This window comes from Balaenoptera physalus, assembly GCF_965194825.1.
Source record: "Balaenoptera physalus genome assembly, chromosome: 1".
Classification (NCBI taxonomy): Eukaryota; Metazoa; Chordata; class Mammalia; order Artiodactyla; family Balaenopteridae; genus Balaenoptera; species Balaenoptera physalus.
In genome coordinates this window covers 113217060-113240863 of record NC_138882.1, presented here as the reverse complement: position 1 = coordinate 113240863, position 23804 = coordinate 113217060, and the positions used below count along the sequence as shown (strand labels likewise).

General features: G+C 35.9%; 1 protein-coding gene across 3 annotated transcripts in view; it reads left to right on the top strand.

The window, feature by feature from the left end:
• ABCD3 (ATP binding cassette subfamily D member 3) overlaps positions 1-23804 on the top strand; it is a 95736-nt gene that overhangs the window by 43488 nt on the left and 28444 nt on the right. For 2 of the 3 annotated variants that reach the window (XM_082477378.1, XM_082477379.1), the window contains 10 exons: positions 274-397; positions 2592-2648; positions 4600-4742; positions 7429-7498; positions 10194-10263; positions 10355-10452; positions 10565-10656; positions 12237-12328; positions 12420-12483; positions 12612-12675. In XM_082477378.1, the coding sequence (XP_082333504.1) occupies positions 274-397; positions 2592-2648; positions 4600-4742; positions 7429-7498; positions 10194-10263; positions 10355-10452; positions 10565-10656; positions 12237-12328; positions 12420-12483; positions 12612-12675 (874 nt within the window). Of the gene's footprint in view, positions 1-273; positions 398-2591; positions 2649-4599; positions 4743-7428; positions 7499-10193; positions 10264-10354; positions 10453-10564; positions 10657-12236; positions 12329-12419; positions 12484-12611; positions 12676-13208; positions 13305-23804 lie in introns of all 3 variants that reach the window. The other variant, XM_082477380.1, reaches the window with a different exon arrangement.

Sequence of the window (23804 nt, the reverse complement as noted above, 5' to 3'; positions counted from 1 at the left end):
TGATATGTTTTTCAAGAGGATTGCTCTTAGACCCAGAAGCATATAGGGAAAGACATCAGCCATTTGGAATCTAATCCTGGCTCTTCCATTAATTGGCCAGTGATCCTTCACCAGACTTGCATCTGCATCTCTAAAATAAATTAAGACAATCTTTAGGGCCTCTTCCAGCTCCAGATTTTTCTGTTTCTATGAATTTGCACTACATAGTATAATGTGAATTTTTTTGTTTTTAAAATCATTTGTTTTAAAGTCATCTTCTTATTGTTATTTTAGAACTTTCACATATTATAAAATGGGAAATCTGGACAACAGAATAGCTAATCCAGACCAGCTGCTTACACAAGATGTAGAAAAGTTTTGTAACAGTGTAGTTGATCTGTATTCAAATCTTAGTAAGGTAAGTTTTTCTATTTTTATTGTTGTTAATTTGCTTATTTTTGAATCTAAGCAAATTTATATGGAATTGATTTGATGCACATAACAGCAGCATATAAGTATTTAATGCTTTTATAAGAAAATTATAGAGTTGTTATAATAGTTTTAACTACGGTTACTTAATTTTTTATATTATTGCGTGTGAGGTGCTTTGGCTAAGAACTGAGAATTTAGTGTCTTATAAAGATTTTATAAGAACTTTGCAGGCTGATTTCAGTAAAACAACAGAAACTTGGATTTTTATCTCTTGACCTGTGTACTTATTTCTGGCAGTTGTTAGAAATTCATGGTCAATTTATTTTTAATCCTACATTCATAACCCTAGGCTAGAACATATTCCTGCCCAATTCTCTGCTTCAGTATCTCTAATAGATCATTTAAGTAATAGTCAAAAAATTTTCACAAGATATTAGTACATTTCAGTTTTTTCTAATTACTGTTTTTCCCCCCTTTCCAGAATATTTCCAAAGCTTTTGACTCTGACCTTAACTAGTTTTCTTCCTGCTGATTATGTCAGCTCTTACTTCCTCTTCTTATCTCACCACCCTTACAGTTTTTGCTGTGGTCTTCTCATTAAGCCATCTTCTTTGCCATTACCTACTGCGTTGGCTAGCACACGTAGAGGGCATCTATAAGACTGTCTGCCCAGCATTTCCCCCGCCACCCTTCATCTTAGATGCCCCATTTCCCATCCAATCCACATGACTGCTCTTGGTTTGTGGTCGGAGCTTGTCTTAAACTGGACCATTTGTAGTATCTTGCCTCTGACCACAATTGATCCAAATATCCAGTCTTGAGACAAAAAACTATATACTACAAGGAGCTGGGTCACATTGTAAGAATAGGAATGCTCCCATTTCAACCATGTGGATGGAAGGAGGATAGGCAGTTCTAAGAAAAGCGGTATGTATCCATAAGAACTTCACCCCTCTTGATAGGCCCACTGCTAGGATACCTTTTCACTTCATGCCAAACTTTGTTCTTTATTTAGCTCTCTTTAAGTCTTTACTGATCCAAACTCTAGAAACTCAGACAGCTGCAAATTGTTCAGTAATTCAGCTGCTTTTTTCCCTCCGCCCATCACCACATTTTAGTTTGTTCTCTGTGTGTGTGTAAGGGGGAGGTGCTGTATATAATATTTTTCATGTAATTCTGTAGACATTGTTGTGTATTCTTTATTACATCTTGGCACTTGAGTAAGTCCATAGCTCAGGACTTGTCACAGCTGCAGTAAAGAAAAATATTATCAAATTAATTGATTATAGTGGTGCTATATACTATAGTATATTTACTTTATAAAATATCTAATTGTTTGAACTCTGACTTAAATTGAGTCATTATTTTTGTCAGTAACTTAAGTGTACTTGAATTTTATATATCTAAGTATATGTCTAAATATATCTAACTTCTTGATAATTCATAAGAAAGAAAAGGTTCATCTTAGTACAAGCCAATTAATAAACCAAGCCACCTATCCTAATATAGTCAGAAAGGGGTGGCTTTGGACTTAAAATAAATGAACACAGTTTGGGTTTCTTGAAAAACAGTTCAAAATATGTACAACTTTTGGTATGTCAGTTGAGTTGTCTCTGTGTGAGGAGCAGTACATTAACGTATTAGTTCTAGGAGCTTGAGTTTTAGGTCAGAAAATTAGATTCATAAGCTCACTCACCATATTTCAACATAATAGATGTTGTGATAAAATCAGACAACGTTAAGAGCAGAAAAAGTCTCTCATTTTTCAGGTGAAGATATATAGAAACCAGAAAAGCTGTTAGTAGATTTGGGGTTAAAACTCAGGTCATTTTATTCAGTGTCTTTATACTACGTTGAGAAATTGCTAAGTAAGTAACGGTTAATTATCACAGTAGAGCTACCTTAGTTGATGGAAAGTGGTAAATACTTTTCCCAGTTGATGGTCAGTAGACATTGGTCAGGCTGTCTCCATTTTGAGTTTCTTGAGAGTAAGAACTGTGTCTTTTATGTATTCATTGAGCTGCATACTGTTACAGTAAATTATACATAGTGGGAACTCTGCATGTTGACAATTATGTGTTAAATGTCAAATAGCATTTTGTATTTAACATGTTTATTAGCTATCAGTCTAGGCAATCTAGTTCTTTTTAATTCTGAACCTTCTGATGTTTATTTTACAGCCATTTTTAGACATAGTTTTGTATATCTTCAAGTTAACGAGTGCAATAGGAGCTCAGGTAAGTTTACTTTTATTCTGTCTTTAAAATGGCTACAGTACTGTGCTGTGAATAGCTGGATGGTTTGTAAGAATTTTTATGTATCTCAAAGAATGTATTTTTTACAAGTATACCTAATAAAGTCTGGTTATAAAATAATACCGTACTAGAGATTTTTAAAGTTTTGTAATTTAGCTTTTTAATTTTCCTTAAGCCAGACACTTGGAAAATTTTTGTGGCTTTAATAACCAGAAGTGCTTAAACATTGAACATACATGTATTTATTATTGCAAAGTAATGTCTAAAAAGAAATTTGGAGACAGCTATTTTACTATGAAATTTGAATGTTTAAATACTTTTAGAGTGGCCATAACAGTTTCAAGAATATTTTATAATAATATAAATGGTTGACTATCCCATGAGCCTTATTAGGTGTCTCTCTGACATTTGTGTTAGTAAGAATGACCTTTATGTTCTGAGTATTCTCGTTGAAGTCTAACTTTAGTCATTTAATATGTAGTATTATCGTTATATATTTATAACAATCATATAATAGTGTGGTTGTTTTATGTATATATGTACATGTGTATGTATATACTTTCTGTAGTTGATTAATAAATAATTTATGTAGTGATTTTTGTTCCAAAACATTGGGGAAAGCAGTTTTTTATTTTAATTTTCTTGTCTATCTTCCTAACCTTTTGATATCCCGTAAGCCAGGTTTAATCATTCTTAAAACTTGTTTTTACTGTAAACAAGTGAATAGGCTTAATGCCTCTTATCGGTGTATTGTAATATTTTGATGGTACTTATTACATGTTTATAATACTTAAGTATTATATTTATATTTAAATATATCTCCATGTGTTCTTATTTTCTGATTTTGTATTTCTTAGGTAGAAACTATGTTTTAGTTATCTCTTTTGCCCATACTTCTAGTAATTGTTGAAATGCATTGAATCAATCATATTGAATTTAAAAATAATATACACTATATTCCATACACGCTGTCTGAATAAAAAGATGAGTAAGACACAGTTCCTACTGAAGAGGGATTATGGTCTGGTGAAAGGGTAGATATTCAAACAATTGTAATGCAGAGTGATAAGCCCAGTAATGGAAGTGTGGAAATGTATTTATTGTCCAGAAGAATTGGAGGTGATATTTGCACTGCTTTGAGGATGATGAGTAGGCCTCCATTAGACATGTCAGGCTTGCCAGACATAAGAACAACTTCATTGAATGGCATGTTCAGGAAACAGTTATTTCAGTATGGCAGAACATAGGATATATATGGGAATGAGGGAAGTACCTTCGATGAGCTTGGAAAGGCAAGCTTGAAGCTTCTCTCTTAGAAGGGTCAATGCGTGATGAGATACTTTACCACATTAGAAAGTACGGCAGCTAGAAGCAAGATGCAGGAGAAGGGAAAGGCAGATTGAGCTCATTTGGGGGAATTGAGCTTGAGGTTCTACAGAGTAGTAAGCTTCAGATGTACAGTAAGTATTTGGAAATAACATCTTGGGTTCTTAAGAGTGATGGGATTAGAGGTATAAATTTGGGAGGAGAAGGGAGTGAAAGAGGAAGCCTCAGGGAGTATTAACATTCAAAGAGAAGGCGAAAAAGAGGTTTGCGAGTTATTGTGGAATTAAGAGAGTATTGAGAAGAGTTCCATCAGAAGAGTTTTAGGTGCTGTAAAAGAAAGAGTGAGGACTGCAATTAGGAGTTTTTACATGAGCAAATTTGGGAGAGCTGGGGAAAGAGTGGTGGGAGGAGGAGTAGATGAGTAGTAAAAACAAAAAAGACCCAGTGTGTAATTTCTCAGAAAAGAAACAATTAAGGGAAAAAATTAGTCAAAAGAGTAATTTCTCTCAAAGTAACTGGAGTTAATTATAATAAATTGTGTGTGTTGCATTCAGTGAATTTATTATATCCTTGACCTTTGTATATCTTTCTCTCCCAATAATAACAGGGCCCAGCAAGCATGATGGCCTACTTGCTTGTTTCTGGGCTATTCCTAACTCGAATTAGAAGACCCATTGGTAAGATGACAATAACTGAGCAAAAGCTTGAAGGAGAGTATAGATACGTTAATTCTCGGCTCATCACAAACAGGTGTGTACAAATGTATTAAATGTATTTGGCTGTACTGAAAATTCCTTTGTATGGATATTGAAGTCCTGTAAGCTGACTCCAAAAAGTCTAGTAACACTGTTACTGAAATTATGTCTGTGTGTATTTACTTCTTTTGAAAATATACATTATGAAGGATATCGGTTTTATAAAGTAGTAATCCTCTACGTTTCTAACCCTTTTTCTTGTTAACTGTTTAGTATCCCTGATTTACCTCTTCATGTCTTCTATTGACTAATTTTCTGTTAATTTCACTTTAAGCAAAGTCAAAAAACAATTTAAATTCAAATTTACTTCTTCAAAGAAAATTTTGTCTCAATTTATCCACAAATGTTTTTTGTTTGAGACTATATTTGGAATACTCAAAGTTAATTCAGTCTCACTGCATGTGTCTCTACCTATTTTCCAGGCAGTTTAAAAATCCAAAGAAGGAAGAAGTATTGGGCGTTGGAGCCAGCCTGACTAGTTTCAAAATCTACCTTCTCCACTTATCAGTTATATATGACTTTTGGCAAGTTATTTATAGCCTCACTTTTCTTGTTTATGCTAGGTAGATGATATAGGGTTGTCTTGAGGATTAAATATGAAATATATATAAAGTTTCCAGCACTGTTTTTAATATGTAGCAAGTGCTCAATACATTTTCTCGCATATTGATGATCTGTCAACCTTAAGTCATTTTGAGGGTCCTAATATTCATTTACTACCCTGTTGGCATTACAGAATTATTTAGGAAATTATTCTTTTAACAGTTCCCTCTTCCTTTATTTCCTTGGATTGCTAAAATAGTACCAGTTCTAAATAGGGTTTTTGTGCTGTAGGGAGACAGAAGAATAGAAGGTTGAGTAGAGAGGTGATCTGCCAAGTGAATGAAAGATGGTGTCAGCTAGGATGCTTTCCATTGCAAGAAACAGAAAACCCTGACTCAGGTGGCTCCAACAATAAAGACATTTACTACTTCACATAAAAACTCTTAAAGATAGAGCAGTTCCAGGCGCAGCATGACTGGGGTGTCTGGGTCTTCTCTTGGCTCTGTCCTCCTCTGTATGTTACCCTTTTCCTCTGGCTAGTTCTTTTTGTGATCACAAGATGGCAAAAGCAGTTTTAGATCTCACCAGCCCTCCTCCCCTGCAAAAAGTCCAGAAGCAAAAACAGGCCATATCTGCTGTCTCTCTAAGAGAGCAAGGAAACTTCGCCAGAAGCCCCACAACAGACTTTCTTTCACATCTCATTGGCCAGAATTATCACTAAAGCGATTACAGCAAAGTGATTGGCTTAGACCGTTGGGAACTCTTCCCCTGTGGATGGGGTTGAGGCCATTCCTCAACCATTTGGATGCATAGAAAAGGATAGAGAACTTTAAGAAAATTGGGGTTCTCTTAGGAAGAAGGACATGGAAGAGAATAGATGTTGGATAGGCAGTTGTCAGTATTCTGGGATGTTCTGTTCTTTCAGGTTTTAGGTTTAGGCTAAAACGTTCAGGAGAAGTAGAATTATCACCTCATCTTTCTCCACTGACTTAAATGTGCAGAGGAGGTAAAAGGAAGTAAGAAAAGAAATTATAGGTATAGAATTGTGTTAAACTGGGATTCTGATACCCTGGGGCCCTGTATTATTGTGTAAAGGAAATTGTGAAAGGCAGGTCAAACACGAAGCAACTTTATGGAAAGTTAATTTTACTTGAATGGGTTGAGGTAGGGGCTACCTTGTTTTTATGATGGAAAAAAATACAGGTACAGTTTGGACTAGAATATAAAACTCACATAACTTTTTAAGGGAAAAAAGAGACTTTAAAGAAATATTGGGTGTTTATTAAGGGCTGTTTTAACTGTGCCTTCTAGATGCCTATGTAAATCTTTACTTTCCTCTGCTGTAAGAGGTACTTTGCTGGGAGAGTTTACATTATACTGAATAGAGTGGAAAACTAGACTTCAGTGTCAGATACGAGTTATAATTTCAGCTATCTGACTTGCCAGCTCCATGACTTCTGCAAATTTAGTTAACTATATTTAACCTTTCTTCATCCATAAGATGACCCTTTTTTCCTAGTTAAGATCCTTGTGGCCCCTGTGTACCCATTCAAATCAGCTCAAAGAAAGAGGAGTTGTGAGGCTATGCTGGGGTTCCAAGAATAAGAACAACTGTTCAGCTAGGCCTCCTGGGAGCTGGCACTGTGAAGCGGGCAGGACTTAGTTTGCTTTTGTCTTTTAAAGGCTGTATGTCATGGCATCACTACCTTATTTTTTCCTAACTGTTGGTTTCTCCTCTCCCTTCTGGTTAGATCTGTACTCAGTTTGTAGTAATGGCTGTCCTAGTCCTGCCTTCCTATATGTCATGGCAATTTCCTTCTTAATTCTTATTTCTTATTATATTTCTTATTTCTTTATTCACATTTCTGAGAATTAACCCAGCACATCTTTTCCAGCCAGGCTATATGTGGCATATGCAACATATGTCGGTAGTGCAGTCTGTGATCCAGTCAGGTGTGTATTCCTGTGCTCTGATCAGTTGAGCTAGGTACAGATAGTGGCTTGAGATGTACCCAATAAGCTCATAGTCACAAAATGTCCAGTTATATACAAATATTCAGTCATTAAATATGGTATTTCAGTTATTTTTCAGGCTTAGGTAACATTAAAATTAATTGCTAAATTATTTTCTTTAATAGTGAAGAAATTGCCTTTTACAATGGAAATAAAAGAGAAAAGCAGACAATCTACTCAGTCTTCCGAAAACTGGTAAGATAACATGTTGGAGGCTCATGTGTTTATGGAAAAAAAATTGGGGGCCTTTGCCAAGATACATACATATACCTTTAATCTTTAAAATATTTATTTTTTAAATAACTAATTATGAAGAATTTTTATACTGTGTTTTTTCCTAAAAACTATCAAATCAATGTATTAAGCTGCCCAACTATAAAAATGGGTAGGTTTTATTAAAATAATTGTCTGTAATTTTAAAGCGGTTACTTAGGAGTCTTATTTAGTGATAAATTTAGTGATTATTACAGAAAGAATTTGTTCCTGTAGCATTCGTGGAAATACTGTGAGCACAGTTCAGCAAACATTTTCTGTAATGGGCAAGATAATACATGTATAGTTTAGGCTTTTCAGGCCATATGGTCTCTGGTGCAACTGTTCAACTCTGCCACTCAAGAGTAACCATATTGGGCTTCCCTGGTGGCGCAGTGGTTGAGAATCTGCCTGCCAATGTAGGGGACGCGGGTTCGAGCCCTGGTCTGGGAAGATCCCACATGCCGCGGAGCAACTAGGCCCGTGAGCCACAATTACTGAGCCTGCGCGTCTGGAGCCTGTGCTTGGCAACGAGAGGCCGCGATAGTGAGAGGCCCGCGCACCGCGATGAAGAGTGGCCCCCGCTTGCCACAACTAGAGAAAGCCCTCGCACAGAAACGAAGACCCAACACAGCCATACATACATACATACATACATAAATAAAAAGAATGTAAGCAGACAAGAATAGCATTAAAAAAATAATAATAATTAAAAAAAAAAAAAAAGGCCTTGAACGCCATGCTGGGCACCGAGGACTTTGTTAAAAAAAAAAAAAAAAAAAGAGTAACCATATTCTATATGTAAATGAATGGATGTGGCTATGTTCTAATAAAACTTTATTTACAAAAATAAGTGACAGGCTGGATTTGAACTGTGGGCCATAGTTTGCTGACCCTTGATTTAGAATATAAATGTTGTTTCTTATGAAAACTATACCTTGGTTTTTATTTACCTGCTGCTTGGAAAATTTGAATTTAATTAATTTTATTGATTATTCATTCAGAAGATAAGGAGCACCATCTAGGTGTCTGTGCTTGTCCAGGTGATTAGTGTGATAACAGTGGTATGTGTGATGGGCCACATCCTCCCTTTAAGGAGCTTACATTTTAGTGGAAGTTTTTGAAATTAAATACATATTTGAGGTGATTTTTAAAGGTTAAAGAAGTTATTTGAAATTATTTCAGAAATTGAATTTTTGCCTTTTTTATATTTAACATGACTGGACTTTGATAGTATTCACTGACAAAATGCATTTAAGGTAATTTTCTAGGGGACTGCTGTTAACTAGTTCGCTCTTCACATGGCTTGCCCATGCTTATCCTTTAGATTTTAGCCCAGAAGTTAACACCTTTTTGAGGCCTTGTCTTCTCTGATGGCCTCCACCAGTTATTTTCCCATTTTAATGATCTGTTTCCTTAAAAGCATACATTGCGATTTATAATTATCTTGTTTGTTTACTAGTTTGTCTCTTTCATTAGTATGTGAATTCCATGAGCTCAGGGACCTTGTCTGCTTTATTCATTGTTGTATCTCCAGCATTGAGCTCAGTATGTAACATCTGTCATTCATTGAATACATGTTCCAGCCATTGTTCTTTTACAGAAGATATTAAGAGCAAGCTACCCTATACTCAGGAAATCCATGTTTTAGTGGGGGAGACAATAAACAAGTAAACAACTGAATATTTTACAATATATGATTTCAGGTTGTAGTGAATTTTGTGACCAAAAATAAAATGGAATAAAGTGGTAGAGTATGATGGGGGCTGTTGCCCAGCTATTTTAGGTAGGGGATGGCAAGAAGGTCTTTCTTGAAGAGGTGACATTTTATCAGAAACCCATATGAAGTAAGGGAGTTAGTCACAGAATATAAATATCTAGGAAGACAGTAATCCTGGAAGAGGGAACAGCAGGAGGAAAGCCTTAAGGCAGAAGCATGTTTGAGGAACCCATATTTCTGGAGCTTAGTGAGAAAGAGCAAAGTAGAAGCAGATGAGGTTTCAGATAGAGACCAGTGCCGGATCATGCAGGGCCTTGAGTAATATGATAGATGGAAAAGTCAAGAACATTAAAAATGCAGAATAAAATACTTTTTTAGACTTGTAATTTTGAGATAATGCATGCTGAGATTAAGGCTACAGACTCGGGCTGTGCACCATCATTAGCGCTTGGTTCAAACTGAGTGTAATGTAATTCTTAGAGAAAGCACAGGCCAGAGGTTTCCAACTAAGGCAAAGCATTGAGTGCTATTTCCAGACAGCTGGTGTTTCACCTAAATTAGCTCATCTTTCTGTTCTTTTTGTTTTGATTATTGATCAATTTTAACATGTATGTATCTGACAATATTATGAATACAGCATCATGGTACTGTTACATGCAAGGGACACCACACTAATATTCTTTAAGTAGTTTCCATTCTGTTTGCATAAAAATGGTTTCATGAAGTATTTGTTTGGCACCTGTTCTGTGATCAGCATTGTGCTCAATGAAATGTGATGTATAATGTAATCAGAGGTCACAGGCACTCAGTTAATATTTGTTGAATACAAAAATTATTTAGTTTCTTTTGTCCTCATGGTAGATTCATTTTTTTAATATACAGAAAGTATATATATTTTTTGTTTTTGCTTTCTGCCAGGTGGAGCACCTACATAATTTCATTTTGTTTCGGTTTTCTATGGGCTTCATTGATAGCATAATTGCCAAATGTAAGTATGCTTTAAAAGAGATAGCAGAATGGAATTTGTGAGAAAAGTGAAGTATTGTTGATGTTTTTAAGTCTTAACTGTTTTGTTTCAGATTTTGCCACTGTGGTTGGTTACGTAGTTGTCAGTCGTCCTTTCCTAGACTTGTCTCATACTCGACATCTCAAAAGCTCACATTCAGAACTTCTAGAGGTAAAGTGGTAGTAGTAGTCATACTCATTTGAAATTTTCAGTATAACAATAAAGAAAAGCTAGTTTTAATCTTAGAAATATAAGTGAAAACTAATATTTATTTCTATCTCAGGATTACTACCAAAGTGGAAGAATGCTTTTGCGAATGTCTCAAGCTCTGGGTCGAATAGTTTTGGCTGGCCGTGAAATGACAAGATTGGCTGGGTAAGTAAGATTAGTAATAATGAGCAATTGCAGAGAATAATTTTTTTTAAATATGTTATCCTTAATGATTGTGCCCAGTTGAGGTTGAGATAAGGGGCAGTGAAGCCCCGTATTTCTTGCTCTTGCAAGCTGGTTTTGATAGAAAATTAGGAAGATTTTTCTTTGATAGTGAACTTTTCATGTTTCCTTAAGATAGCTGTTTGGAGCCTTAAACTAGGTTAGTTGTTCTCAAGCTGTCTGTTCTGTGGACACTGGTATTCAGTAAGCTGGGAAATGTCAAATTGTGGCAGTCTTTCCTTGATTCACAGAAAATTAAGTTAGTGAATAGAATTTTCTCGTTTGAACTTTTTTGTCCCCTACCATACTTTTTTTTCCTTAGGTCTTTGATACCTGGTAACTCAGCAAAAGATAAACAAGGATGAAGTTGATTTTAATGAAAAAAAATGAAAAGTTACCTTATGGTAGCTGTAGGTCCAGTTGTAAATATGGTCAGGGTGTCTAGTAAAATTGTTCTTAGACCATCAAATGGAGTTAAATATTTGAAAATTTCAAGGTCTAATATAAAGGGCTTGGTATGGTGTCAAAAAAACTATAATGTAAAAAAAAGCACCGTAAGTTTCAGGTCATCTGAAGAAATTAGATGTCTTTGGATCTTTCCCAGGCCTGTGATCAGTCTGCCTATTTCCTCTCTTCCTTCTTCTCTACTCCTTTGGCAGTTAAGGTCTTCATGGCAAGAGAGAAGAAGTTACAAACTACTATGAGGAGTCTCTCTCTTGAGAATGCTGACATTCTTCCTACTTGTTAATAACTTTCTCCTGCCTTTACAGTTCCTAGTATATGGGATGCTTCTGTTCCTTTAGGAAGTTTCTGCCTGTTATTCACAGAATGATCCTGTCTGCTACTCTGGTTAGAGTGCTTTCTCTTCGACCATCATATCATTCTTCTACTCCTCAACTTCTTGTCATTAGTTTTGCTTTCTATCACCACAGTGATTTCTCTCTAATATTAAGAACACTTCATCTTTTTCCCTCTTCAGAGGAAGAAAGAGAGGAATCCTCCAAATTCTTCCATGTTTGCAGGGAAGTAGTGTGCATTTGGCATACTTAAAATAAATGACGTCCTCAGAGAGAAAAGCCAAGTTTATCCAAGGCTTTATAACTCACTCCAGCAGGAACTCAGGGTCCATGCTTCCTGGACCTAAAGAATGCACTAGCATTAGTCCTTTTATAGTATTTACTAGAAAATTCCTTAAAATTCTAGTGGCAGAGAACCTTCTTGATTTGCCTATTAATGAAGTATCTGTTGAGGTGGGATCCTATGAGATCTCTTTTCTTAGCCGCAGGTTCCTGCTCTCCTGTTGAAGCATAATAATAAAACGTGTACTGTCACTAATACTTTATGTTGATGAGATGTCTTTTAAATTATCTCATTTAAACTAAATGATAAGGTTAGAAACTTCAGTTAGATTTGTATAAAGTAAAAAATATGAACTTAATGTTATATGTCAATTATATTCAAATAGTAAAAATTAAAGATATGATAGCCTTTGGAGTTTTGATTATGACTTCTTTTTTTTTCAGCTTTACTGCTCGGATTACAGAATTAATGCAAGTACTAAAGGATTTAAATCAGGGCAAATATGAACGCACCATGGTCTCACAACAGGAAAAAGGTAAATATGAATTCACTAGATCACATATTATAAGTTTTTGCTGACATGACATGATGCTTTAATACTGATTTTTCCATTTAATGTATTGAAGGAGCACAAGGCATTCCCTTGATACTTGGTGTTGGAGAAATCATCAATGCAGATAACATTATAAAGTACGTACAGAAAAGGGTTCTTTAGCACCATAAACGTCTGTTAAACTACACAGTAGCCTTTCTCTTTCAGCTACATCTGCTTAGTGTTTAATGTAAAATTAATCTCTTTTTATTAATTTCCTCTATAGATTTGATCATGTTCCTTTAGCAACGCCAAATGGAGATATCTTGATTCGAGACCTTAATTTTGAAGTAAGTTTTTACATGGTTATATAAAAGCTTAAATCATCTTCAAAACGTGAAATGAAGAACTGTTGTCTGAATATTTAACATAATTTTAAGGGTTCACTTAGTTTCTGAACCCATAAAATTGCTTTAAAAAGTAAGCCTTTATAAAGGAGGACTGCCTTCGATTAAGGTAGTCATAAAGTACTGTAAATTTCCAGTTATAAGATAAATATGTACCAGGGATGTAATGTACAACATGATCAATATAAAAACACTGCTGTATGTTATATAGGAAAGTTGTTAAGAGAGTAAACCCTAGGAGTTCTCATCACACACACAAATTTTTTTTCTATTTCTTTAATTTTGTATCTGTATGAGGTGGTGGATGTTCACTAAACTTACTGTGATAATCATTTCATGGTGTTTGGAAGCCAAATCATTATGCTGCACACCTTAAACTTAGACAGTGTTGCATGTCAATGATATCTCAATAAAACTGGAAGAAGAAAATAAAAAGTAAGTCTTTGAAATAGAAATTTATTTTTCTTATTTGACAGGACTTTAAAGTTTCAAATACTACTATCAAAAATCTTTTGCAAATAAAGTCCATCTGAAGAAAGCCATAGAAGATATAGATAATTGGAATCTCCGATGTAAGATGAATATTTAAACATGCAAATATAACATTAGTCTCTTTAAATTAAAATAATTTACCATTTGGTAGTATTTCGATGGTATAGGAGGATCTGTACCTATAAAAACAAAACATAGACTTTCATATTACTGATGAAAACAGTGGAAGAGCAGCACAATAGCACTGCAGATTGCCACTCACCCAAGACACATAACATCTCGAGCCAAGTGAATTGTGATGCTGATCAATATAGTCTGTTAACCAAATGGGAATATGGCAGGCCAAATTAAAAAGAAAAAGCAAAAGATGAGAATTATTGTTATTGTATGATTTTATAAGATTCTTGCAGGCCTAAGGGTTACTATTTAGGTTATGTGTCTATTGTGACTTTACGAATAGTTCACATCTGAAAATCTTGAAGATTAGTAACAGATGTCTATCATGTGGGCTGTCTCTCCAGTTCCAGGTACCGTTACTCTAGAATAACACTGTCCAATAGAACTTACTGCCATGATGGAAATGTTCTATATCTGCATTGCCCAGTATAGTAGCCACATGTGGATATTGTATTCTTGAAATATGGCTAGTACAGTTGAACTGAATTTTAGATTTTACTTAATTTTAATGAATTTGACCTTAAATAGCCATGTGACTAGTGGCTGTTGAATTGGACAGCACAACTCTAGAATTCTCTACATGCTTATGTTTATGGTCTTCTGTAATTTGTGTTGTATGTGGAGATTCTTTTCAACTGCTGTTATTGATGGAATGTTGTCTGATAGTTTATAAAATAGGGAGTATAATTATTGGATTTGTTTTCAAAGTGTTATAATTATAGGTAAGTCTTCAGTTTTTCTCCTCTTAGTCATGTATATGTATTATGTACGTCTCCACTTTCTTTTTAAGGAACTGTAAAAATGAAAAGTGTCAGTTATGCAAAGTACTTTGGACTTACTCAACAATGAGTGTTATATATTGTAATGTTTATTTTAAAGCCAGGAAACAAAAAGGGAAATACAGAAAATGTGAATATAGTTGGTAAATATTTAATGGCACAAGTATTACAGAAGTGTTTTCTCATTTAGCTCCAGGTGCTGCTTTGCTCCCTTGGCAAAGTAGATGGCCACCTACAGGGCTTGATTTCAGGAATAAAACAGAGCTCAACACTCCATCTTTGATAGATTTCCAGTAGCCCCTTTATTGTCACTACCCAAGAGTAGAAAGGGCCATGAGATTTCTCCATTGAAGAATCCTCTTAGCCCTTTCTCCTACCTTCCCTCACTTCTGCCTTCACACAGACATAGAATACGCCAACAGTACAGATGCACACATGGCTTGAGCCTAGTGAGGAGAGACTTGGGATCTGTATGTACAGCCACATGGAGTAAATAGATCATGATTATGGTCTGTGATACGCTCACTTTGTCATAAGGTTACCACACTAATGCTGTCCCTTTCATTTTAGTCCAAAGCCGCCCTTCTCTTTAAAGCCTTTATGTTTGCATTTTAGTATACTTCTGGCCAGTCCTGATAACTTCACTTTTTTAGTCTCAGAAAGGACCTAACTTTTTTGCTCTTATTTTGGAAAGTCTTATTTTAGTTATCAGTTACACCCCTGCTTGTTTAAGTTTTTTTACTCTGTGACCATGTTCTATATCTCTGTTGTCTATTCTGTGATTCTTGTATTGTTTTCTCCTCCACTTGGAGCTGTTTCTTTGACTTCTGTACTTTTGGTCCACTGTTATAAATTCCTCTTCTGTCTCTTTCTGACTTAGGGTATTCTAAGTTAGACTTGGCTTTTTCTAATTTATTTTGTCTTTCTATCATTTTTTTTAACATAGTTTTGTTTTTTAATTCAACAAACATCCATCACTTCTTTGTAACATCTGATTGTTTTCTATCCATATGGCTTACTTGAAAATAAAGATTCCTTTCTCCTGCAAAGAGGCATGGTAAAACTGAGACTTGGCCATCACAAATAAATGTGTCCTACTTTATGATCAGTTTGCCTTTTGGGTTACCTAATAACCAAATAATATAAGCTTCTTTGAGATAGGGGTTTTTATATCTTATTCCTTTATAAACTCCCTCAGCAGTGGTATATTTATATAGACTGGAGAAACCCTAAGAAATAACTACTTGTAGATTATAATGTGGCCGTTAAAATAGTACTTTGTAACTTACTAAAATTTTTATCTTTTAGTAAGCAAGCATATTTTAATGTTTAAAGAAGCCTAAGTAAATCTTCGTAAACAGCATACTTTCATGTAATCTCTCTTTTATTTAAATCATATTTATGTGTAGAATATTTTGATGTTTTATTATAGTAAATTCATAGGAAGTAGGATTTATCAAGAAGTGATATTTCTGGGGGAATATTTTTATGGTAAAGATATGGTGGTTCAAAGCATTCATTGCCCCAGTAAAGCAATCCAGGATCCTCAATAATAGAGTGTTATTGGGACTTCCCTGGTGGTGCAGTGGTTAAGAATCCTCCTGCCAGTGCAGGGGACACTGGTTCCAGCCCTGGTCCGGGAAGATCCCACATGCCACGGAGCAACTAAGCCCGTGCGCCACAGCTACTGAAGCCTTTGCCTAGAGCCCATGCTCTGCAACAAGAGAGGCCACCACAATGAGAAGCCTGTGCACCGCAACAAAGAGTAGCCCCTGCTCACCACAACCAAAGAAAGCCCGTGTGCAGCAATGAAGACCCAACGCAGCCAAAAATAAATAAATCAAATAAATTTATATTAAAAAAATTTTTAAATAGAGTGTTATTAAGAACTTAATAACTGGTTTTCAGTGAAAGTTACCCTTGGCATTTAGTCTTAATTCAACCCAGAAAAAAAAATACATGTTTTTACACATTTTTAATTTGGAAAACTTATCACTGGCTTGCCATGGCTGATGTCGTAATTGGAAGTTTTGTCCAACATTATCAAAAGCCACGGAGTAAAGAAAAGTTAATGCTGAGTCTAAGGCATTTGTGCATAGAAGAGTACCTAAGGATTTAAGTAACTCTAGTTATTATTTATACACATCATTACAAACTTGGTTTTTAGGTTTCCTGGCATGTTGCACCAAATAATGTGGAGGGGTATTGGATATCAGTGAAAACCACAATAAGCAGTTAGGTGCAGAAAACAGTACATATGGCTAACATTACCTAAATAAATCAGAGTGATAGGGAACCATTTAATTAATCGTTCTCTGAACTTTAAGGTGCTCCTAGGGGAAACACTTTTATAGTAGAGTACAATTATTATATATAATGTATTACTAGGAATATTCACTATATTCAATTTTATAGGAAGAAGAAATATGTATTTAGAAGAAGTCCATCAAAATAACTCTTTAAAATAATTTCTCAGAAAAAAAGACAAATATCTGGAAAAGTCATTCAGAATAGCTCATTCTCTAATACACAACATAAAATTTACCATTTTAACTATTTTGAAGTATACAGTTCAGTGGCATTAAGTACATTTAGTGTGTTGTGCAACCATCACCACTACCTTCAGAACTTTTTCATCACAGCAAAGAGAAACTCTGTACCCATTAAACAGTAACTCGTTTCTCCCCACCCCTTAGTCCCTGGTAACCGCTGTTCTACTTTCTGTCTCACTGAATTTGCCTATTCTGGGTACGTCATGTGAATGGAATCATAGTATTTGTCCTTTTGTGTCTGGCATATCTCATTTAGCATCATGTCTTCAGGTTCATTCATGTGTGGCATGTACCAGAATTTCATTCCTTTTAAGGCTGAATAATAATATTCCATTGTATGTATATGCCACATTTTGTTTATTCATTTATCCACTTGGGTTGCTTCCACTTTCGACTGTTGTGAATAATGCAGAAGGCTCTGCATTCCCTCAGAAAAAGTTCTTTCAGTGGCTTACAGCACCCTATAGGGTTTACCTGCCATTACCCTACCACCACCTCTTACCTCTCTGAGCTCATTTCCTACTACTCCTTCCTCCTGCTCATTCTTCTTCAGCAGAATCCTTTCTGGTTTTTGAATAGGGCAGGTACATTCCTGCCTCAGCCTTTGTAGCTACTTTTTGTGGGTAGGGTTGGGACTGGAACAGTCCCTCCAGATAAACTTCTAGTTTACTCTTTCTTTCACAGTTTTGCCCAGTTGTCATTTTCAGTGAGGCCTGGCCTGACCACCTTAAAAATGCAACCACCCCCCACCCCAGTTTTTTTTACCTTTATCTATTTTTTTCCCTGTAGCACTTATTTTCTAACATGCTGTTTAATTTACTTATTTATTATGCATGTTCCTTATCGTATATCTCTCCCACTAGAATGTATACTGGTAAGGGTAAAGATTTTGTTGTGTTTTTTTTGTTCTTTGGGTTTCTTTGGTCTCTTTTACTCACTAATGTAGCTGCATTGCCTCGAACAGAGCCGGACACTGAGTATTCAATACATATTCATTGAATTAAAAAATAGGAACCTAAGGCTCAACAGTTTAAAAAAGGCAGGTTCCGCAGCCAGGCTAACTCATGTCTCTGATGTCTTTTCCTGCTGTGATACGTTGCTCTGTGAGCTACAATTAGGACTCAGGTGTTTTGATTCATCACCAGGTTGATTAACTCAGATAAGACCATAAGCTTAGAAATCAACCACTCTTGACATTTTTCATTCAACTTTACGTTGTTGCAGAGCAATTTGGTGGCACTTATAAATACTTATAATACATATGTACTTTGATACAACACATAATTTCTAAGAATCTGATCTGTAGAAGTATTTCTCACTAGTGCATCAATTTGCTCTCTCAGAGCTTCATTGCAGTATTATTAAAAGAGCAATCAAAATGCAGATGACCTAAATATTTAACAAAAGGAGAGTATTTAAATAAGTTATGATACATCCTTGCTATGGAATACACTGCAGGCATTAAGAGAGGAATGCGGAGAATCTGAATATACTGACCTGAAAGAACATCTGTGATATGTTGTTTGTTTGTTTATTTATTTTAAATTTTCTTTCATTTTTATATAGCAGGTTCTTATTAGTTATCTATTTTATACATATTAGTGTATACATGTCAATCCCAATCTCCCAATTCATACCACCACCACCCTGCCCCCCACCCTTGACCCCCACCTCCACTTCCCCCCCTTTGGTGTCCATACGTTTGTTCTCTACATCTGTGTCTCTATTTCTGCTGTGCAAACCAGTTCATCTGCACCATTTTTCTGGATTCCACATATATGTGTTAATATATGATACTTGCTTTTCTCTTTCTGACTTACTTCACTCTCTGTGACAGTCTCCAGGTCCATCCATGTCTCTACAAATGCCCCAATTTCGTTTCTTTTTCTGGCTGAGTAATATTCCATTGTATATATGTACCACATCTTCTGTATCCATTCGTCTGTTCATGGGCATTTAGGTTGCTTCCATGACCTGGCTATTGTAAATAGTGCTGCAGTGAGCATTGGGGTGCATGTGTCTTTTTGAATTACGGTTTTCCCTGGCTATCTGCCCAGTAGTGGGATTGCTGGGTCATATGGTAATTCTATTTTTAATTTCTTAAGGACCCTCCATGCTATTCTCTATAGTGGCTGTATCAATTTACATTCCCACCAACAGTGCGAGAAGGTTCCCTTTTCTCCACACCCTCTCTGGCATTTGTTGTTTGTGGATTTTCTGAGGATGCCCATTCTAACCGGTGTGAGGTGATACCTCATTGTAGTTTTCATTTGCATTTCTCTAAAAATTACTGATGTTGAGCAGCTTTTCATGTGCCTCTTGGGCATCTGTATGTCTTCTTTGGAGAAATGTCTATTTAGGTCTTCTGCCCATTTTTGGATTGGGTTATTTGTTTCTTTTAATACTGAGCTGCATGAGCTGTTTTTGTATTTTGGAGATTAATCCTTTTTCCATTGATTCGTTTGCAAATATTGTCTCCCATTCTGAGGGTTGTCTTTTTTGTCTTTATAGTTTCCTTTGCTGTGCAAAATCTTTGAAGTTTCATTACGTCCCATTTGTTTATTTTTGTTTTTATTTCCATTACTCTAGGAGGTGGATAAAAAAAAGATCTTCCTGTGATTTATGTCAAAGAGTCTTCTTCCTGTGTTTTCCTCTAACAGTTTTATAGTGTCTGGTCTTACATTTAAGTCTTTAATCCATTTTGAGTTTATTTTTTGTTTATGGTGTTAAGGAGTGTTCTAATTTCATTCTTTTACATGTAGCTGCCCAGTTTTCCCAGCATCACTTATTGAAGAGGCTGTCTTTTCTCTATTATATATCCTTGCCTCCTTTGTCATAGATTAGTTGAACATAGGCGTGTGGGTTTATCTCTGGACTTTCTATCCTGTTCCACTGATCTGTATTCTGTTTCTGTGCCAATACCATATTGTCTTGATTACTGTAGCTTTGTGGTATAGTCTGAAGTCAGGGAGTGTGATTCCTCCAGCTCCATTTTTTTCCCTCAAGATTGCTTTGGCTGTTCAGGGTCTTTTGTGTCTCCATACAAATTTTAAGATGATTTGTTCTAGTTCTGTGAAAAATGCCGTTGGTAATTTGGTAGGGATTGCATTGAATCTGTAGATTGCTTTGGGTAGTATAGTCATTTTCACAGTATTGATTCTTCCAATCTAAGAACATGGTATTTTTCTCCATCTGTTGCTGTCATCTTTGATTTCTTTCATCGGTGTCTTATAGTTTTCTGAGTACAGGTCTTTTACCTGCTTAGGTAGGTTTATTCCTAGGTATATTATTCTTTTCATTGCAATGGTAAATGAGATTGTTTCCTTAATTTCTCTTTCTGATCTTTCATTGTTAGTGTATAGGAATGCAAGAGATTTCTATGTGTTAATTTTGTATCCTGCAACTTTACCAAATTCATTGATTAGCTCTAGTAGTTTTCTGGTGGCATCTTTAGGATTATCTATGTATAGTATCATGTCATCTGCTAACAGTGACAGTTTTACTTCTTTTCCAATTTGTATTCCTTTTATTTCTTTTTCTTCTCTGATTGCTGTGGCTAGGACTTCCAAAACTATGTTGAATAAAAGTGGTGAGAGTAGACATCCTTGTCTTTTCCTGATCTTAGAGGAAATGCTTTCAGTTTTTCACGATTGAGAACGATGTTTGCTGTGGGTTTGTCATATATGGCCTTTGTTATGTTAAGGTAGGTTCCCTCTATGCCCACTTTCTGGAGAGTTTTTATCGTAAATGGGTGTTGAATTTTGTCAAAAGCTTTTTCTGCATCTATTGAGATGATCATATAGTTTTTTTCTTCAATTTCTTAATATGGTATATCACATTGATTGGCATATATTGAAGAATCCTTGCATCCCTGGGATAAATCCCACTTGATCATGGTGTATGATCCTTTTAATGTGTTGTTGGATTCTGTTTGCTAGTATTTTGTTGAGGATTTTTGCATCTATATTCATCAGTCTGTAATTTTCTTTTATTGTAGTATCTTTGTCTGGTTTGGGTATCAGGGTGATGGTGGCCTTGTAGAATGAGTTTGGGAGTGCTCCTCCCTCTGCTATATTTTGGAAGAGTTTGAGAAGGATAGATGTTAGCTCTCCTCTAAATGTTTGATAGAATTCACCTGTGAAGCCATTTGGTCCTGGATTTTTGTTTGTTGGAAGATTTTTAATCACAGTTTCAATTTCAGTGCTTGTGATTGGTCTGTTTATATTTTCCATTTCTTCCTGGTTCAGTCTCGGAAGGTTGTGCTTTTCTAAATGTGTCCACTTCTTCCAGGTTGTCCATTTTATTGGCATAGAGTTGCTTGTAGTAGTCTCTTAGGATGCTTTGTATTTCTGTGGTGTCCATTGTAACTTCTTTTTCATTTCTGATTTTATTGATTTGAGTCCTCCTCTCCCTCTTTTTCTTGATGAGTCTGGCTAAAGCTTTATCGATCTTGTTTATCTTCTCAGAGAACCAGCTTTTAGTTTTATTGATCTTTGCTATTGTTTTCTTTGTTTGCATTGCATTTATTTCTGCTCTGATCTTTATGGTTTCTTTCCTTCTACTATCTTTGGGTTTTGTTTGTTCTTCTTTCTCTAGTTCCTTTAGGTGTAAGCTTAGATTGCTTATTTGAGATTTTTCTTGTTTCTTGGGGTAGGATTGTGTTGCTCTAAACTTCCCTCTTAGAACTGCTTTTGCTGCATCCCATAGGTTTTGGGTCATTGTGTTTTCGTTGTCATTTGTCTCTAGGTATGTTTTGATTTCCTCAGTGATCTCTTGGTTATTTAGTAATGTATTGTTTAGCCTCCATGTTTGGATTTTACGGTTTTTTCCCTGTAATTGATTTCTAATCTCATAGCGTTGTGGTCGAAAAAGATGCTTGATATGATTTCAGTGTTCTTAAACTTACCAAGGTTTGATTTGTGACCCATGGTGTGATCTATCCTGGAGAATGTTCCATGTGCACTTGAGAAGAAAGTGTAATCTGCTGTTTTTGGATGGAATGTCCTATAAATATCAATTAAATCTGTCTGGTCTGTTGTGTCATTTAAATCCTGTCCTTGTTAATTTTCTGTCTGGATTATCTGTCCATTGGTGTAAGTGAGGTGTTAAAGTCCCCCTCTATTATTGTGTTACCATCAATTTCCTCTTTTATAGCTGTTAGCATTTGCCTTATGTATTGAGGTGCTCCTATGTTGGTGCATAAATATTTATAATTGTTATATCTTCTTCTTGGATTGATCCCTTGATCATTATGTAGTGTCCTTTTTGTCTCTTGTAACATTCTTTATTTTAAAGTCTATTTTATCTGATATGAGTGTTGCTACTCCAGCTTTCTTTTGATTTCCATTTGCATGGAATATCTTTTTCCATCTCCTCACTTTTGTTCTGCATGTGTCCCTAGGTCTGAAGTGGGTCTCTTATAGGCAGCCTATTTATGGGTCTTGTTTTTGTATCCATTCAGCAATCCTGTGTCTTTTGGTTGGAGCATTTAATCCATTCACATTTAAGGTAATTATCAATATGTATGTTCCTATTACCATTTTCTTAATTGTTTTGGGTTTGCTGTTATTCTTTTTTCCAAAAATTATATTTATTTATTTATTTTGGGCTGCGTTGGGTCTTTGTTGCAGTGTGCGGGCTTCTCATTGTGGTGGCTCCTCTTGTTGTGGAGCACAGGCTCTAGGTCCGCGGGCTTCAGTAGTTGTGGCACATGGGCTCAGTAGTTGTGGCTCGCGGGCTCCAGAGTGCAGGCTCAGTAGTTGTGGCGCACGGGCTTAGTTGCTCTGTGGCATGTGGGATCTTCCCGGACCAGGGCTCAAACCCATGTCTCCTGCATTGGCAGGTGGATTCTTAACCACTGCACCACCAGGGAAGTCCCTTGGGTTTGTTTTTGTATGTCCTTTTTTTCTCTGTGTTTCCCACCTAGAGAAGTTCCTTTAGCATTTGTTGTAGAGCTGGTTTGGTGGTGCTGAATTCTCTTAGCTTTTGCTTGTCTGTAAAGCTTTTGATTTCTCCATTGAATCTGAATGAGATCCTTGCCAGGGAAGTAATCTTAGTTGTACTTTAGATATATCATGCTACTCCCTTCTGGCTTGTAGAGTTTCTGCTGAGAAATGAGCTGATAACATTATGGGAGTTCCCTTGTATTTGTCATTTTTCCCTTGTTGCTTTTAATAATTTTTCTTTGTCTTTAATTTTTGCCAATTTGATTACTATGTGTCTTGGCGTGTTTCTCCTTGGGTTTATCCTGCGTGGGACTCTCTGCACTTCCTGGACTTGGGTGGCTATTTTCTTTCCCATGTTAAGGAAGTTTTCGACTCTGATCTCTTCAAATATTTTCTTGGGTCCTTTCTCTGTCTCTTCTTCTTCTGGGGACCCCTGTAAAGTGAATGTTCATGCGTTTAATGTTGTCCCAGAGGTCTCTCAGTCTGTCTTCATTTCTTTTCATTCTTTATTCTGTTCCACAGCAGTGAATTCCACCATTCTTTCTTCCATATTCTGTTCCACAGCAGTGAATTCCACCATTTCTTTCAGGTCACTTATCTGTTCTGCTGCCTCAGTTACTCTGCTATTGATTCCTTCTAGTGTACGTTTCATTTCAGTTATTGTGTTGTTCATCTCTGTTTGTTTGTTCTTAAATCTTCTAGGTGTTTGTTCTTTAATTCTTCTATGTCTTTGTTAAACATTTCTTGCATCTTCTCAATCTTTGCCTCCATTCTTTTTCCGAGGTCCTGGATCATCTTCGCTATCACTATTCTGAATTCTTTTTCTCGAAGGTTGCCTGTCTCCACTTCATTTAGTTGTTTTTCTGGGGTTTTATCTTGTTCCTTCATCTGGTACATAGTATTCTGCCTTTTCATTTTGTCTATCTTTCTGTGAATGTGGTTTTCGTTCCACAGGCTGCAGGACTGTAGTTCTTCTTGTTTCTGCTGTCTGCCGTCTGGTGGATGAGGCAGGCTATGTAAGAGACTTGTGTAAGCTTCCTGTTGGGAGGGACTGGTGGTAGGTAGAGCTGGGTGTTACTCTGGTGGGCAGAGCTCAGTGAAACTTTAATCCACTTGTCTGCTGATGT